This window comes from Euleptes europaea, chromosome 10 (assembly GCF_029931775.1).
Source record: "Euleptes europaea isolate rEulEur1 chromosome 10, rEulEur1.hap1, whole genome shotgun sequence".
Lineage (NCBI taxonomy): Eukaryota > Metazoa > Chordata > Lepidosauria > Squamata > Sphaerodactylidae > Euleptes > Euleptes europaea.
This window is the reverse complement of record NC_079321.1, coordinates 75,594,170-75,613,838: the sequence shown is the minus strand read 5'-3', so window position 1 is coordinate 75,613,838 and position 19,669 is coordinate 75,594,170. Positions and strand designations below refer to the sequence as shown.

At 43.7% G+C, this 19,669-nt stretch overlaps 1 protein-coding gene across 1 annotated transcript; it reads left to right on the top strand.

The window, feature by feature from the left end:
* Positions 1-3,560: 3,560 nt before the first annotated feature.
* KIAA0408 (KIAA0408 ortholog) lies at positions 3,561-18,633 on the top strand. Its single transcript, XM_056856471.1, has 5 exons — positions 3,561-3,713; positions 6,932-7,243; positions 7,949-8,028; positions 9,930-11,265; positions 18,455-18,633. Exons 1-5 carry the CDS (start codon positions 3,576-3,578, stop codon positions 18,590-18,592), a joined length of 2,004 nt encoding a protein of 667 aa, XP_056712449.1. The 5' UTR covers positions 3,561-3,575; the 3' UTR covers positions 18,593-18,633.
* Positions 18,634-19,669: the final 1,036 nt, after the last annotated feature.

The window sequence follows — 19,669 nt, the reverse complement described above, 5'->3', positions numbered from 1 at the left end:
TACTCCATGCTGTTGCCTGAACTCAATTAAACACAATAGCAAAAATCCCTTAACTACCTAAGACAACCTGACAACATAAAACATACAAGGGAAAAGAATTGCAATTAAGTAACGACACGAGAAGGTCCAAGTCAAGGACAAGCAACCCTATGTATGCCTACCCCACTGCCAGTAAGACCTCCTGCCAGCCAACTGATCAGCAGCAGGGGACAGGGCTCAGGGATGGGAGATTCCCCGCCCCCAGGTGTTAGCCAAATGCCCGGTTACGAATTATTATTTGGGGGAATTAGCATTCAATAACTGGCACTGGACATAACTTAAGCAGGGATGCAACCTTTGTATACCAGAGTCCGTACCATGACCAGAAAATGAGGCAGAAGCAATGGAATTAGGTTTAAAAGAATTTTACTCAAATTATATGTTCACATATGCATACAAAATTACACATACACATCACACAACAGAGTCTAGGAATCAAAGGTGTTAGAGTAGAGACATTTGCCAATGTGGCAGGCCCTCTGAAAACAGGTAATACTGCACTTGGTCCAGAAGCAGATTTCCAAGATTCCATGTGGCTAAAGGAGGGGGAAGGGATAGGGATTCCCATGGCTTACCCAGTGAGGCTGGAGAGCTGGGTGGTCTGGCATTGCTACCAAGACCGACAGAGTGACAGCAAGTATGCAAGGGGAAGACCTAAGGTAGGGTATGGACTAAGGAGACCCCAGTTATACCTTTTCCTGGGGGCGGGGTGATGAGATTACCCCTTCGTGGTTCCCATTGTGAAACAAAAGGTGACAATAATACTAATGGTCGGCTGCTGGGATGGGGCAAAAGGGCAATTGAGACAAACTATTCTGCTCCTACTGATTTGCACAATTCCGGGGGAACCAGGAGTCGTTCGTAGATGGGATTAACAAGCTGGAACAAAGACGCGTACAGCTGGGTCCGGAGCGCATCACTTTGCATAGCTGGGGGAGTGATCCTCCGTTACTGCTATCTCGATGCTTTCTGATGGGCCATCAATCATGCAGATGATGCGGGGAGAGGGGGGGATTGGCGATGATTACTTGTTTGACAATTCTTTGCGAGATGGCTTCTGCTGGGACGGGCGCACAGGAAAATGGATTCCCTCTGGTTCACAGGAGGGGTTGACCTGGCCGTGGTTCCTTGGCTGCCTGTCTCACGGGACGGGATTGAAGCCCTTCCAGTGTCAATTCGGATTGGCCTTCATGTCTGGAAAGGTGGTGGCATGCATCTGTTGGGGTTGCCATGACCAGTCCGGGAGATTGGCAACCCGTTTGCTTACACGGGGGGGGGGGGATGGCAATCTTAGATGAAGGGAAGCACCCAAACCAGCCCATGAAAGCTGCACAGTCCCAGAGGGCTGATGCGAGTTAGTCCCTTGGTGCTGTGCATCAGTGTTTGGATCTTTATACTGCCCAGTGTGTGTGTGTGTGTGTGGGGGGTGGAGTTGATGGGCAACATCTTGAACATCTTGCGGCACAAGTTTGGTGCAGGCAAGAAAAAGCAGGCCTAGCCTGTGGCCTTGTCCTGCTTAGAGCCAGGGTGGGTTGCTCAAATTCTGGCAAACCCAATCGGCAGCTTCTTAGGGAGACTGCACAGTGTGTGTGAGGGGGGGATGAGCTTAATGAGCAGTTCACATTGTAATTAATAAACCCTAATTTAACCCATGCATTTTGTCCGGTGTCTTCATTTTGGGGTATGAGAGCAATGCTGGCCATGATCTGCTCGTGTACCATTAGCCAGTTGCCAGTGAACCATTTGCTCCTTCCTGGGATTTTTGTGAAAAATGTTGGACCAGGCAGATCCAGTAAAACAATATCTTGTTCTTAGGCTAACGTGCATATTCAAGATCACTTAACATAAATAAATTATTCCACCATTGTTTAAAAAAAAAATCAGAATGTGCATGTACTTTTGTTTCATAAATTTAAAACACATTGACAGACCATAGACATTCTAGTTTGTTTTTTTTAAAGAAAATTGCAGAGCATGAAGAGTAAAGTCAGACCATCACTGTTGTGGAACAAGACATTATTGTGTGTATATATATATATGTGTATATATGTGTGTGTGTGTATAAAAGAGTAAAGTCAGACCATCACTGTTGTGGAACAAGACATGATTGTGTGTATGTGTGTATATATATATATATATTGGTTGAGGAGGCGGGGAGGTGATGGAAACATTGACTATGTCAGTGTCAAATCGTCCTCATTAGATATAGCAAACTTGCTATGTTTAGATTCTAAACTGTCTTGTCAACAAACGGTAATAGAGTAGGACATAGCTGCGTCTTGACTGTTTAAGGCCTAGCAAGGTTGTAATCAGTTCAGTGGCCACAACTAACCTTGGGGGGGCGTGTCTGAAATTTTGAAGCTGTGGGGAGAAAATAGCTTTCTCAACACTTTTAAGGCAGAAAATATTGTGGTTTATTTTTTATATTTCAGATTTTTCTGCAAACCTGGGGCTTTTCATTCTTGTAGAGAGATCTGTCTTGTCTGTTCATGGCTCCCGTCTCTGGGCTTAAGTATTCACAGATGCAGGGCCATGTTGTGATTAGATATACTGATGGAAGAATAGTCAATTATAGTGCAATCCTAACTCATAAGAGTATAACTTGGCTTAAGGTAGCACTGTGGGTATCATAGCTGTCATTACTGTGGGTATCATAGCTGTGGATATCATACCTGTCATTACCAAGCTGTATCAAAAGTAGTTCAGCAGTTATCATCACATTTCCTATGTTTCTCCACCATTAAAAAGGTAAAGGTCCCCTGTGCTAGCACCGGGTCATTCCTGACCCATGGGGTGATGTCAAATCCCGACGTTTACTAGGCAGACGTTTGTTTTACGGGGTGGTTTGCCAGTGCCTTCCCCAGTCATCTCCCCTTTACCCCCAGCAAGCTGGGTACTCATTTTACCGTCCTTGGAAGGATGGAAGGCTGAGTTGACCTCGAGCCGGGTACCTGAAACCGACTTCCTTGGGGATTGAACTCAGGTCGTGAGCAGAGCTTGGACTGCAGTACTGCAGCTTACCACTCTGCACCACGGGGCTCTTCTCCACCATTAGTCCACAGCCAGTTTTCCGAATCTGTGCCATATTGCAACAAATTTTAAGGCTTTCCTTAATCACCATGTGTGTTCAGATTGTAGGACCTAATATACAAATTAATTTTTCTGGACATTTAGAATTCCTTCCAGTTTCAGGTTGTCATTTTCTCCTTTGGATTCATTTTCTTGGATTTTAAAAAATACCCTGGAATATTGATGAATATCAGCTGCAACCAGCCTTCATTGCCAATGAAGCTGCTTAGTCATTTCTCATGGTTTTTTTTAACAGAGAGACAAGTTTATTTTTAAAACACTTTATTAAAACAAACCAAATAAAAACAAATCTCCAGAACACAAATTACTAAATACATCAACTTCAAAATATGCATGTTTTGTTTTCTTCTTTCTTGTTTCTATAGCCGACTTGTTCCAACTTAGTAACCCCGACATTCCAGGAAAGTTAGAAAGTCAAAGAGGAGCTTAACTGAACCACTGTAGCTATGGATCTACGGGCACAACTGGAGACCACAACCGAGAGGAACTGGAATAAAGAGAAAATGGAACTATTGGAGCGTTTTGACAATGAAAGGAAAGAGTGGGAATGTCAATGGAAGGTCATGCAGAAGAAAATAGAAGAGGTATTCCGGCTTATTTGGGGTGTCAACATTGATATACAATATTAGGCAAAAGTCAAAGGCTGCAACAAACCATAGTGTGGGCAGACATCAGTCATCATGTCCAACCCCTGCCAAGTTGCAGAATGAATGTATGAAGCAGCCATATCGAGTCATACTATTGGTTCATGCAGGCAACTGTTCTATAAGGTCTTGAGCAGAGGTCTCTCTGAGCACTAGGACATGAAATACTTTAATAGGATACTGTACTGTGAATTTTCAGTGTGGAAAACTTAATGTGCCCAGAGGTGGTCTTAGTGATTCTGGGGGCCTGGGCAGAGCTTGTAGATGGGGCACTGTGGGATGGACCACCAAAGAAGGAAGAGAGGGAGAAAGAGTTGGCCCAACCAGACACCTCCTCCTCTCCCGCATGAGTGGCTCCAGGCCTTGGCTAGCTGGCTGTCACCTCCCTGCTGTGGCAGCTGGCTTCAGGGGCAGTGACCCAGTGTGGAACCCAGGGCAGCCCCAGATGCCCAGTGCCTAAGACCACCCCTGGCTCTGCCGTTAAGCTTCATCGCCTCTCTTTGTCTTATTCTTAGAGCATTACTGATGGGTGGTTCTTCAGTCTTCCCTTAAAGCCTTCAAGGAAAGAACATCTCCAGCCTTGCTAGGTGGCTTGTTCCATTACTAAAGTTCCCTTGTATTTGTTAGGATGTATGTCTAGAAATATAAATCCATTGTTTTTTGCCCTGTTCTTGGTACCTCTGATAGCCAACTGGCCCTCTCTTTCTTTCTAATATACTGTTAAATGTTTGAACACATCTTTCTCCCTTCTTCTTTCACCCACTTACTGTCCTCCCCCCTCCCCCGCTCAGTATTCACTAGCTCTTTAATGATCAAGCAGTATGCATAGATAAAGGCTGTGACAGGACACTTTATTTTATAAAAATTGGTAGAAGTTGAACTCTCGAGACATTCGCTGTGAAAACATGGTGCTATTGTCAATCCTAATATGTTATTGATGTCAACAAAAGTTGCCCTGGGATGTTGATTAAATTCTCCATGCAGTTTATTTATATAATGCCTCTTAAAGCTAAAGGTGTCTTGAGCACATAGCGGAGTTGAACCTCTCTGCTCATTAGCTCTGAGACGAGCTATCTTGTTCGTTAACACTGAAAAGGATGCCTTGTAGCTTGAAGCCTGTTATTCTGATGACAGTCAGTAGAAAAGGGATTATAATAGATGGTATTTGTATGATCTGCAAGTGCTAATGCTGTTCCGGTCAGGGACAGATTTGGCATCTGGGTCTCTCATCATTTCCACACTGCACTTTGGCAGATGATGTACAGAGTTTAACTCTAGTGGCAGTATTATATTTGTGTGATTCATTCTATTCATTTATTTGATGGAACCAATAAGAGTTTTAATCGAATTATCCAGATTCAAATGAGCAGGGCTATGGAATCAATAAGGTCACAATAGGTCAGAAGAGCAGCAGGGAAATCTTCAAACCTCAGTCTCAGGTTACAAGGGGGTTCTCATTTTCAAAGGGCTGATGATAGAATAAGAATATTTTTACCTGCCTCTGAATTGAAGGAAGTATTGAGACCAAATGAACCTCCTTGGGGAGAGCATGCTACGATACTAGTGACACAATAAAAAAAATCTTATTCATGACAGATACTAATTTTTGCGTCCTCAAAAAATTGCCTCTTTATCAGATTAACACATCTTAAAATGTGGGAAAGTTCATATGAGAGGTGGGGCTGTGACTTTTGGGACAGGGTTGTAGCTCAATGGCAGAGCATCTGTTGCACATGCAGAAAGTCCCATATCCAATGAAAAGGATTGGATTAGAGGTTATATGAAAGACCACTGCCTGGGATCCTGGAGAGCCACTGCCAGTCAGAGTAGACAATACTGACCTTGCTAGATCAATTTTCTGACTCAGTCCATGAGTGAGACTTTTAAATACTAATCCAAAAGTGTTTGCCCTGATAATTTGCAGGTACAGCAGGGCGTACTTCATTTGAGACCTGGTGTGCTCCAGTATTAGGGGTTATGTAGAACCTTTGTAGAACCAATACATGACACTACACATTCAAAACACAGTCAGCATTTTTGGAATTGCAGTACTGTAAGCAGTCAGACCCCTCCTCGCGCTAAGGGGTGCCACGATGGCACAGGGGGACCAAAGACTGCATAAGAGCAAGACACTACTCCCCACAAAATGGATGCCTATCAGAGAGTTTTGAGATCCATCTTGTGTGTCAAGCCTGGAAAGTTGGCAGCTACATTTTTCCCCTGGCCTTAAGGTGTGCGTGGCTGGACAATGGGGCTAGCTAATCAATCCCCGTTGTGTCACCCTAAGGTGATTTAATCAGCACTGCGAGAAGACCCTATCTGCACCCATCCCAGCAATCAATCAGTATCCAAGAGAACAGTCCAGATATTCTCTTGGGTCCTAACGACTCATCAAATCTCTCCTATCTTTTTATTCAGACCCCGGTAAAACAATCAATTCTTTGTCTCTGGCTTTCCTGCCAGTTTGCCTCATACCTCCTCAAAGGCCCATTTTGGGATATAAATATTGGTCCTTTGGCCATTCATAGTGTGTGTGTGTGTCTTGGATCCATACATGCACCCCCACTTGCATGTGGGCTCTTCCTTTGCTCCTGGAAACGCTGGTCGTTTTCCTCTTCAGAGCTGCTTTCCCTGGAGGTCCCTTCAAAACTGGTAACTATCCCATTCCTGAAACCCTATCCAACTTTCTCTCTTTTCTCTAAGTCAGCTCTTGTATGCTTTGTGTGTGTATTGTCATTGGTTGAAATATATTTATTGTTTTACTATATTTATTCTTTAATAAAAATCATTCGATTGTACAACTGCCTGCTCATTTGAGAGTTTACACCCAGGATTATCTGGGTATACACAGGTTATCGATCCCAGTGACCCCCTCTTGCTCTGTCTTCCCAGCTAATTCCCCCAACATAAGTGGGGACTGCCTTTTTAGGGTAACACTACTTCCTTTGTATCCTGTGAAAAGAATGACTCTGTAGCTGTTATAATGTGTGACTTGACATCTCTTTCTAAAAATAAGTTTCAGATCTATCAGTCCAACAGTGATTCCAAACTTAGAAGTCTGGTGACACAAGCTCAGAATGAACATAAATACAATCCTTTGTTCATCAGCCATGTAAAATCACTATAGTCTAATAGGGGGCTTTTTGTTTCCTTTCCAGCTTTACCAGGAAGTAAAATTAAGGCGTGAGAGCAACATGAATGCCTTTGATAATAAACCCATTCATAGCAAGACACGGCAGTGGTTTGTACATTCCCCCACTTCAGAATGTAGTGACACGCCAGGACTCAACTGTTGTTCAGAAAACAAAGAAAGTTTGCTCACCAAGGCAGAAAAAGAAAGCAAGGACACAAGCAACAAGAGGAAAAATCATGTTTTTGTAAAGGATAATCTGGCCTTTGAGAATAACAAGGATGTTGAAGATTGCCCAGGCTTGAAAACAACCAAGAATTACACTCAGGATCTCAATATTGTGAGTACATTGGGAATGAGTGTTTCACTGAGGATGAATGTAGCTCTTGGCTACAACCTGTAACACATCAACATGTTCTTATCAATGATTATTCAGTGGTTGGTCTTAATGGATGCAGCTCATATGAGTCTGTTGTGAGTCAGCTGGATGGTAACAAGATCAGGACAGCTTGACCTGAGTTGAAGTGGTTAAATGTGGAAACACAGTAAATACAGATATATGGAAATTATCACCCCGATTTGATTTACCCTCCATATATATTTTTTCCTACTCCATCGTCTTCTATTTACTGTCATTTTTTAAATAACACAAACTTTTCATCATACATCACAATGAATATAATCTACGTTCCCTACAAATCATAGTTCGTAAATTAGCTTATGATAGAACCATGGTTTTCATTAACCCAGATGTACGTTGCTTCACATGTAACATGAAGCCATGCTTAACAGGAAGAAGAGAATGGTGGGTGAAATTATTCAGGACACTGGAAGCAGAAGGGGTAATACAAGGGTCTTTATTTGTAAACAGTGGCATTTAAGGCATTGTTAGCACTGGGCCTGTATCTCAGATATGTCTCTATGGTGTGCCCTGTTTTCATTCCCTCTGACTTGGAACTTATATTACCTCAGCAATGTGTATAGTTATTCTGGTAATGTTACAGAAACCAATCACACTAAACCAATGCAATTTGCATTTGTAAAGGCTCTTAAAGAACTTGCCAAAGTAAGTGAAGACTTGTGCAGCTACCAAGAAGAAATCCGCAAGAAGTCCAACCACAGAAGGTAAAATAGTCAATTTTTTAAACACAAATACACTGAGGACAAGTGAATGAGAAACACTGGATGATCCTTAGAGAAATTAGCAACATTCTTTTGTCTTTAGATTTTTTTTAAACATTATAACATAGAACCATATATGTGCTTAACTGAAATGTTATAGGGCTAAAACATTAAAAATGTGCATACAACTGTGTATGTCTTGGAATGGCACTGGCAATAGATTTACCCAGGTCACACTTAGCTCTGACTGCAAGTGAAACACCAGCTGAACCTCCTGTTAAGGCAGCTGAGAATTCTGCCATTTTATCCGTAGCAGTGAAACTACTCCCCAGTCCTTTCTAGCAAACCTCTCTTAAAGGTTTTCCCCCTCTCCTGCTTTAAAAGTGTTGTTAAAAGTGTGGCATACTTTCTGAACAGTCCTTTGCCTTTTAAATTGCCTGTGCAGCCAAAGCAGAAAGAAGCACTGCTTTTATTTCTTTGCCACCCATCCAAAGAATGTTATCTTTGCCCAGGGACCGTAGGCATCAACAGTAACAATAGCTGTTAGCTCACTTAAGTCTGTTGCAATTTCACTGGGGCTTCAGCCTTATTGATTGGGGCTCTGGATTTGACTGCCATGGAAGTGATTAGTGCTTTAGTAGTCCAACAATTATTGTAGCTGACTAAAGTTTCTCCCCCTCCCAATAGGGGTATTCTATGAGGGGGGGAAATCATCACACACTATACAGCAGGGATCTCCAACAGGTAGTAGCTTACTAGCTGCTCAAGAGTATCTTGCGCATCCCCTAGAAGACCCAGGAAAAGATTGCAAAAATATCTACTCTAGGATTTACACAAACAAACACGCTTATATATCAAAGGATTTTCTCTGTGCTGCTTAACCGCTAGGTTGTTTTTTGGTGCTGTTCCTAGTTCATGTTCTGTTTCTACAGAAGACAGAAAACAACTTGGTAACATGCCCTGGGATGGGAAGCAGTTAAGATTATTTTTTATTGTTCAGAAATAGATGTCATTAAAGAAAAGGTTGATAACCCCAGTTGTATAGGTAAGGTAGCTGCCTTGGAGATGCAAGTGAACCCCCAGCATGCTATGGATCAGTATGATATTTATCAAGCACTCATGAGTTATCTTGATATGTGTTTGAAAGGGATGGGTTTAAGGACAATTGTCCTGAATGACATCACACCTCTTGTGGAGTCCTGTGATACAAGAGGGCATTAGGGAGCCCCTAGAAGAAGGGCAGCCCAGTCCTGAAGGAGGGGTAGTGCCACAGCGGTTGGGAGTGGTGCAGCCGCACCGCCTCCTCCAAGGCTTCCCAGCTGCCGCAGAGGGAAAAAGAGATGTTAAAAATTAAGAAAATTTAAAAGGGGGGGGGGGAAATCTCTCATTGCTGACAACAAGACTGCGTCACAGAAAAAGATCACTTTAAGGGCTGTTACCAGGGCGAAAGGTCTGTGGAAGCTGCCTAAAGGTAGCTCCACCCCTGGGAATGCCCCGGGAACACCCTCCATGCCCCCCCCCATGCCGGAGCAGGCAGGCTTTCCCTTCTGGGAAAGCCCTGTTGGTGTGGCTGTGCTGGCGGCGGAGGCCGGTGGTGCCCGGACTCCAGCGTATCTGCCCCTGTGTAGGTAGAGGTGCCACCTTATTCCGGGATAAAGTGGCACCTATGCCGGTGCAGGGTCACACTGGCTGAAGAGGAGTTTCAGCCCCCCCTTTAGGAATGGGCTCTGAGTCTCGATTTCAAATGTTACTTTGAGCTGAACGGGGTTCTGACACCCTTGCAGGCCTGATCTATCTTGTGGAGTAAAAAATAGTAAGTTTGTATGTGGCCACAGGCCTTCACAAAACTGAGTAAAAATGAAAATGCCTGCTTATAAATTAAAATGGTTTTCTTTTGTGTGCAGAAAAAAGTTTCTGCCTTCCATGGAAGAATCTGCAGAAGGTGGAACCGCACCAATTACGCTGGAGACGAACCATGTGTACAACAGTGACCCTCAAACTGCTTTAACTGCATTTGAAACAGAAAAACAAAATAACAGGAAGAACCTGATGGGCAGCAACAGATGTTTGAAGGATAGTGCTCATGCTGGAGTTGAGAAAACAGACTTTTTGCCCTGGCAAAGGAATGAAGTCCCTCCTGTGCCTCCAAGAAGCACTTCTCGGCACCTGACAAGTTCTCTATCTGCAGCTGTCCAAGTTTCTGAAGCATTAGTGAAATATCCAGGGCACAGAAACCATTGTCAAACCCAGGGGAGTCATAATATTATTAATCCAACTCTTTTAAAGCTATGTGATGCTCCAGGGCTACCAGCAAATGAATGGAAATCTGTTTGTGGTCCTGCATTGGCTACTACAGTGCCCATGGAAAAATGGGATCTGTCCACTGAATGCAAACTGTCAGTGGGATTTTGTCATAACACCTGGACCTGCAAACCAATCAAGACTGGGAATTTCACTAAGAACAACTCTGCCCCACACTCTGTACAAAAGAGCTGTTCTGATGGAAATATGGTGTCCCCGAAGCAACATCCTGAATCACAAAACAGTGTGTGTTACTCCAGTGACTTTTACGCTCCTGTGTGTGACACACTGGGTGATTCTGGATATGGAACTGGAATGACTCAACGGAATGAAACACTGGAAGCAAAGATTGATGAGTTTAACAGAACTGTATTTCATACAGATAAAGGCCAAAAGTGTCCACCCAAGAGCCAAATGCCACCAAGACTGTCTGGAAAACCTACCTCCCACGGTATACTGCAGGACTGTATGAAGAACAGGACAGAAAAAAATGAAGATGTTACAGATGTTTTGGATCCCAGACTCTCTTTGAGAATGAAAGATACACCCAGCAATCCCAGCAAAAACACCAAAGCAACAGGACAGCAAAAACAAGTAAATGGGCTTCTGAGCAGCTATCAACATATGCTTCATGAGCATGACTGGAGGCCAAGTAATTTGTCTGGTCGCCCACGATCAGCTGATTCAAGGTCAAACTATGGTGTTGTTGAAAAGCTTCTGAAGAACTATGAAAAATCAACTTCTTTGTGTAAATCGAAGTTTCACAAAGACAAATGGGCACAGTCAAACTCCACGTTTGCTGGTGGCCACTGTGAGACTGTGGGCCATTATTTTGAAATGCTCCAGACAGATCTAGGAAAGCAGGAGCTGCAGAAGATTTCAACCAGGCATGTTGGACTTTATACCAAGCAAGGCAGCGAGAAGGAGAAATTTCCTGAGGTAAGAATTTAAAATTGAATTTATCATAAAAAACAAATTAGATGAGAGTCAGTGTGGTGTAATAGTTAAGAGTGTTGGAATAGGGTCTGGGAGACTTGGGTTTGAATGCCCACTCTGTCAGAGAAGCTTTCTGGGGGACTTTGGGCCAATCACATACTCTCAGGCCAACTTAACCTCACAGTGTTGTGAGCATAATATGGAGAAGGGAGAAAGTTGTAAACCATTTTGGGTCCCTTTGGGAAAAAATGAGGGGTATAAATGAAGAAATGCTGAATAGTGTGAGGCAGTGCTTTTCAAACTGTGTCAGAGCCTAAAAGTGTGTTGTGGCTTTTTCAGACTTGGTGTTAAGGCCAGGAGAGAGAAAGGGCAACAGGGAGAGCTGGGAGAGGACTCAATAAAATATAAACTTGTTCAGTGATAACTGATTTGAGATTCCAGTGTTTTATGTTGTGCAAGGAGAGAATCATGTGGAGTTATTTTACAAGAGGGTCCCAAAGACTACTGCAAGTTTAGAAGTAGGTCCCAAAGAAGTATAATAAGTTTAGAAGTGGGTCCCACATCAAAAAGTATGAGAACCTCTGGTGTAAGCTGGTGTAATGTCCCACCTTCCTTATATATAAGGAAGTGTAATGTCTGGTGCAATGTCCCACCTTCCTTATATATAGCAGCCTGAATCACCCAGCTGAGCCCAAGATTATTAGAGCTTGGAAAGTGTAAACAGGGTTGGCCGCGGTTAGTAGAATCATAGTTGGAAGGGGCCATACAGGCCATCTTATCCAACCCCCTGCTTAATGCCTAGAGCATCCCTGACAAGTGATTGTCTAGCCTTTGCTTAAAGACTGCCACTGAGGGGGAGCTCACCACCACCCTAGGTAGCTGATTCCACTGTCGAGCAACTGTAACTGTAAACATTTTTTCCCTAATATCCAGCCAGTACCTTTCCTCCTGCAATTTAAACCCATTATTGCGAGTCCTATTCTCTACAGGAACAGCTCCTTGCCCTCTTCTAAGTGACAGCCCTTCAAATACCTAAAGAGAGTAATCATTTCCCCTCTCAACCTCCTCTTCTCCTGACTAAACATTCCCAACTCCTTCAGTCTTTCCTCATAGGGCTTGGTCTCCAGGCCCCTGATTATCCTTGTCGCTCTCCTCTGCACCTGCTTGATTCTATGCACATCCTTTTTAAAGTAAGGCCTCCAGAACTGCACACAATACTCCAGGTGTGGCCTGACCAATGCAGTGTACAGCGGAACTATGACATCTTGTCTGGATGTTATGCCGCTGTTGATGCACCTCAAGATTGCATTAGCCTTTTTTGTCGCTGCATCACACTGGTTTCTCATATTTAACTTATGTTTCACCCATACTCCAAGATCCTGTTCACACACACTGCTGCTCAGAAGTGAATCCCCCATCCAGTATGCATGTCCCTCATGTACTTGGATGGGAAACCATCAAGGAAGACTGGACAACTAAATGGTGTCACGTGGAGTACACAGAGTCACCATGAGTCAGTTGCAACTCAATGGCATGTTCTTCTTCTTCTTCATTATCCCTATCTTGGAAATTGTCGACATTTCCAATTCTTTTCTTTCAAATTCCTCAATCTTGCGCTTTATCGTTTTATGTTGTTTGTACCTCTCCCCTCCTTTCTATATTTTTATAGAAAGGAGGGAAAATGGCTGCTTTGGCAATTGGACTCTATGGCATTGAAGTCCCTCCCCTCCCCAAAACCCGCCCTCCTCAGACTCCACCCCAAAAATCTCCAGGTATTTCCCAATCAGGAGCAGGAAACCCTACTTGCAGTAACTTCAAAGGGTGACCATCGAATTGCATGCATGCACAGTTCTGTTCTTTCCATTGAAGCTAATAAAATAACCATTGGACAGTATCAAGGGCTGCAGAATGGACATAGGCTTACATTATGTTACCTAGATTAATTATGGTTCTAGTAAAAAAAAAAAACCCATACCATAAAGCTATTTATTCAGAAATAAACCCCACTGGGTTCATTGGTGCTTACTCTGGGGTAAGAATTTTACCCCTTGCAGACTTACTGTGCAATCCTAAATGGAGTTACACCCTTCTAAACCCACTGTGTCAATGGATTTAGTAGGGTGTAACTCTACTTAGAATTGCAGTGCAAGTTAAGAGTAAGTCCCATTGAAATCAATAGGTCATGCTGCTCTTCTCTTCTCCTCCCCACAACAGACACCCTGTGAGGTAGGTGAGGCTGAGAGAGCTCTAAGAGAGCTGTGACTAGCCCAAGGTCACCCAGCTGGTTTCATGTGTGGGAGTGGGGAAACAAATCCAGTTCACCAGATTAGCCTCCGCCGCTCATGTGGAGGAGGACAGAGTGGCCTGTGATAAAGGAGAGGAATAGTTTCATTATGCTGTTAGCAAGCACGCCATCTTTTTAATAACACTATTTGAGCGCCATAAACATGATCCCAGTGCAGCTTTACTCTTTTGTCCAGAGAGACAGTGACTGGAAACAATATCAGACGAGCATGTAAATGAGGTTAAGGCACATGATCTAACGAATGGCAATGAAATAAAGTACCTCAGCCATAGTTGATTATTTTGTTAGATTTTTCTCATCCTAAGTGAAGGAACAGAATTCTGGAATAGACTTGACACATCACCCATCAGGACCTGGGTTGCCCAGACGTATGACCACTTGGGCTTACTGACCTTCTGCAAATAGCTCTAGTACCATTTTCATGTTCATTTTTAACTACATTTGCTTTCTTTTGCAAATACAGCTGTGTGGGAGAAAAGACAGGAGAAAAACCATTTCCTCCCCTGCCCCTTTATTACTGGCTCCTCCTCCAAGCTGTTTTTACCCCTGTTGGTATGAGTACCCATTTTGCTTTTCTCAGAGGGGGCAGAGGCAGCTTCAGACTGACTTTTTCAGTGAGAAAATGACAGGAAAGGGTTAAACTTCCCTCTCCTCACTCATCCTCACCCTTGAAAAAGTAAGTTCAGCAGCTGCCTTTGCAATGAAAGTAAACTTCATTTAAAGGTAATACTTCAAAAAATATACTGGGTAGCTTGACCCTCTCCATGCTTTCTAAAAAGGACACATGCAAAAGCTCTGTTTCTTCTCAGTACAAGCTTAACATCTGTAACCTCTCAGTTACACCAACATAACTCTACAGTAAAACTCTACTAGCTATCAAAGTTTGCTGTTGTGAAGCATCCCCTTCCCTGGTAAATCAATAGGCCACAAGTGAAGAAGAAAAAGTAAGAACCAAATTGCACAATATGTGCAAAGGTGTGCAGCGATAGCCTGAGAACCCAAAGACCCCTTTCTTAAGCGCCTTTTCAAATAAACTGTTGAGGGTGAGTCTACCATCCTGTGCATTCGTGTAACATGCAATTGGGCAAGGGCCTGGGTGTATTTAACTTAATCTTTATACTGTTGAAACTGAGATCACTGCTTGGCCGGACTCCTTTTTTTTTTTTTTGGTAAGAAATAATGCCCTTTGTGCAAGTGGTGTTTCATGACTTCCTATTCACAAAGTGGTTAAATTAAGCAAATGGCAGGTCCACGTGAAAGCACTGCTACAGGATCCTGCATGTGAATCACAAGTATATAGTAAACAAAATAGAATTTAAATACATGCTATAATTTTGGTTATGTACTTCTCATTTTCAATGAGTAAGACATCTGGTCCAAAAATCTATCAGCCTCCCACACACACACCCAAACAAAGAGGAAGGTATGCTTTCAACCAATACGTTTTGCTTTTGTGGGCCTGTTGACACTATGAGTAGGGATGAGGAAGACTTCAAAAAGGGACATTCAAAAAGGGACATTCTGTAACACTGGATTTCTGTATTTCCTCAGATGTGTGTTGAATTAAATGCAGCTTGCTCCAAAATAGATACATTTCAGCTCACAGTGTCTTACTTTCGGAGACTGGACCAGCCAGACTCTGCTGTCAGGTTTGAAGAGGGTTTCCTGGCAGAGACAAATTGTGTGCTCAGGATGGTATTTACTAAATATTACTTAGATATTACTGGCAAGGTGATGGTTACAAAATACAGTAAAAGCAAAGGAAGGCCTTACAACATCCCTTCAGATGTCTGGAGACTCCTAACAGAGGTGAATGTGCTGGGGGAGGGTGGGGAGGGTTGCCAGTTCCAAGTTGGGAAATACCTGGAGATGTGGGGGATGGAGTCTGAGGAGGGTGGGGTTGGAGGAGGGGAGGGACTTCAATGGGGTATACCATAGAGTCCACCTTTCAAAGCAGCCATTTTCTCCAGGTGAAGTGTATCCTGTCACCTGGAGATCAGGTGTAATCCCAGGAGATCTCCTGCCACCACCTGGAGGATGGCAACCCTAGGTGTGTCTGCATGCACTGAGGCATCCCTACACAGATCTGGATCCATCAGCAGAGTCTGGAGGGCTGGGGGCATCAAAGATTTTGTCGGGGGGCGTTCAAGAATTTTATACAGCTAATAGCTGTGTTTTGAGCAGAAGAAACAAGGGGTCAGGCACCTGTTTGGGGAACTGACTCGCCCAGGCCTGTTTATGCCATTTCTTATCTGAGCTCAGCTATACTGAGCTCAGTAATACTGGGCACTTCCATGTTCCCAGCAGCTTCCAAGATTATGGTTGCAAACTCTGATTTGAGAAGCTCCTGAAGATTTGGAGCATAGCTGGCAGGCTGACAGGAGCATTGGTTTTTTGTTTTGTTTTTTGACAATTTCTTTGGTGTCACACTGATGCATGACATCACTTTCAGTGCAAAAATGGAGGTAACATTGTGTTGGGGTGACACTGTACAATTCGCTCAAAACTGTATGGTTCAAGCATAACGTTTTAGGTGAATCCTAGGCCGTTAACGCATGACCAATTTGGTCTGCTTCTCCCCCCCCCCCAATGTAGCAGTTTTCCAGTGGTCACACGCACGCTGTCCCTGCTCTGTGGATCAAATCTACCACGAGCACAATTTACTTGCGTGTTTTCCAAGACCCGTCTTATCGCGAAATACAGATCACAATCAAGACAAATCCGGTTGTTTCGTCATGCGTGCGCTTCCGGGTTGGTATTCCATTAGTCCTTGCCACCCAAGACTGCGTGTGTGCGTGCGTGCCAGTGTGTGCGTGTGTGTGATAATCACCCGGCCAAACGCAACCAGGAGTGATTTTTTTTTATTAGCACCTGGAGGGGGGGCTCCTCCGGTAGATCAGCCACCCACTGACACCAGGCCCCGTGTACGCCTTGCTCCAAAGCCGCGCCTCTCCCTCACAGGCTCACTCCCCTCAGGGGCTCAAAACCACCCCTCCCCTGGCCAGGAAAGCGAGCGGGCGACGCCACTAAGCCTGACGAGATGGCCCAAGCGCTCATCTCTCTTGGCTCTTATGGCACCCGCTGAGCCGCCGCTCAGCTGGCTGGCGGACTCAGTGTTCCCCACTCTAGCCGCGCCTGCCCCGAGCTACCGAGCCTCCTGCCGCCTCAAAAATGGAGACGGCGGAGCTGCGGACCGGAGAGCTCTGCTTTTTGCTGCAGAGCAGGAGGGCAGGAGAAAAACTAACATCCTGAAGTGAGTTACGTTGGTATACCGGCATATCATTCTAGGGGGGAGAAGAAGAAAAAGGAAGACGCCAAGCACGCACAATCACGTGACTGTGATGTAATGACGTCGGTAGCGACGGAGCACTCCCCGAATATCCCACGTTATTCCATGTCCCAAACGCATGGAGCATCGGGTGGTGTACATAGTGTGGGATGGGAGACAGACGTGCGTTTACTTTTATGATCCCAGATTAAAATAGTGTGAGATGAGAGAGAGATTAACCGGTGACATCTTGCCCATGCGTTAATGGCCCTAGAGTGCTACACTGAAGTGATGATGTCACTTCATGTTTTGCCAGAACTGAAGAGCAGGCAGAATTTTGAATATACCATACCCAGACAGGACCTGTCCTTGCTCTTCTGGCTTTTATCGATTCATTGGCTCATTCCCTCTTGAAATGCCGCGTTTATGAGGAACTTTGATCACATTATATCTCTCCCCTTTTAACATATAAATCTAATGCCTCTGTGTCTGACATAATGCCTTTTTTACTAAGTGACAGGGATCCCAAGGCTACATTGTCAGTGGCAAGATTTGTTTCAGTCCTTATATCCTTCAAACATTAGATATATGCTGCTCAAGATCAATGGATTAAGGAGCTTCTAAGGGGTAAAGGAAAGAACTGAAGAGCTCCCATCTAATTTTCCCCACTGGCCTATAAAGAGGCAGCAACGAATGAGGGAACCTACCCTCCCTCCGGGCAATGTCTGGCGAAGTCAGAATTTGGGAAAAGGAGATAGGTTAGCTGCTGTTTCCTTCAGGGGAACTGATTTCTGTAGTATGGAGATGAGCTGTAATTCTGGGGGATCCCCAGGTCCCACCCGGAGGCTGACAACCCTAGAAATAGAGGGTAGTCCACCCATCTTTAATCGTAGGTATTCCAGCCTCCAGGTGGGACCAGAGGATCTCCCAGAATTACAGCTGATTTCCAGATTACTGAGATCAGTTCCCCTGGGGAAAACAGATGCCTTGAAAAGTGGACTCTATGGCATTGTATCCCATTGTGGTCCCTGTTCTCCCCAGGCTCCACTCCCAAACCTCCCGGAGTTTCCTAACCTGGAGCAGGCAACCCTACCCCCCTATCCACAGCTGGTGGCAAGGAGGGACCTGGCAACCCTAAGTGTGGGAAGATGTAGGCTGAATCGGTTATTATTTAAGATTTGTATATCACCATTTGATCATTTTCTCACTCAGTTTGCATTCAGCACAAATGAGGCTTGTTTAAAAATTTTAAGATCTGACCATGCTGACTTGAGTAGGAGCCATCAAAGAACCACACACTGTTTATTGACTCAGTCCACCTCTGGCACTGCGCCAATGGTCATGTGACTCAACTCTGTGTTAAAAAAACCTCTCAAGTATTTTGTGCCTTTCTTGTATGCCACATATTTCTTGCACACATGCAAGAGTTCTTCTGCTATTACATCTTTACATTACTATGTAAACGGTAAATAATACATTCTCTGTGCCTTTTAATAAACTGAGGCCACCTGTTGTAAAATTGTCCAGTGAATGTCATAGCATTCTCTTGGCATTTCATAGTTGGCTCTTTTTTTTTTTTGTCCTATTCTGACTTCTTAATCATTTTGTTTGTATTGTAGGTGTCTATGCCAGTTAAACAGTCAACTGGGAAAAGCTTCTCTCGCCCAGCACGACCAGCAAACAGACGCTTACCTTCCAGGTGGGCCTCCCGGTCGCCATCAGCTCCACCTGCTGTGAGAAGGACAGCTCTGAATTAATGCTTTTGAACTCTGTGAAATGATCTCAAGTGGTTTAAGCTCAAGAAGGGGTTTGATGCTGTTGTGAAAGCTCTATGCATTGTTAGGACTCTGTTTCCCATGCTCCTGGCCGCAACCAGTTCTGTGCAGTCATCTGTTGGTCAATATTAACCCATCTCTTGACTTGCTGGAGAAATGATTCTTAGATCATCTTTACAGTCTTCAGTGTTTTTATTGATTAGGTAACAGTTTCCCTCTTGTGTGTGTATATATTCCTTTAATATATATTCCTTTCATATATCACAGTAACTTTTCCTTTGAATGACATTCACCAATATTCATCTACCCTATCAGGTTATATTTTTTAATTTTAAATAATGTATAGTTCTGTATATTCTGACTTTTCCCGTAAACAGCAGGAAGAAATGCTGTGTGCATGATCATGTGTTTGTAGGTGCATGTGCTGGAATAGAAAGTATACTGGTCTGTATTTAGAAGAGACAAACTCAATACTAGCGCTGACAGTGTAATTACAACATATATGCCTATATACATACAAACATACACACACATACAGATGCACTCACAAAGACACTTGGCTTATTTTAAAATATACAGTCTTAGCAGCAATTATATTTTCTTTATCTTTACAGGTTTCACAGGTCTGATATTTGATATACAAAAACTAATGGATACTTTTTTGTAACTATGATAGCAGCAAAAAGACATTTGCACATTGTGTACCAGAAACAGATTAGCTCAGTGGATTGGTCCCTAAGCCATGCTTGATGCTACCTTTGTCCTTCTTGACTTGTCTAACCTTCGCAGTGCTAGGCCACCATGGACATTCCCCCCCCCCCGAATTAGTGCTCTACTATTTGTAACTGTATTAGCCCTTTTCAGCACCCAGACATTCCTAAAAATGGTTGTCTATCTTAAAATGCTATGGTTTGCTAGTCATTGTAACATAACTCAGACATTGAACTCTGCTTGCTTTATTTAACCAAAAATATGAATTGTACAGAGAGGAAAGAACAAAGCCACACAACACTATGAGAAGAACAGGACTTCTAGTGCAATGAACTTTGTGTCCTGACA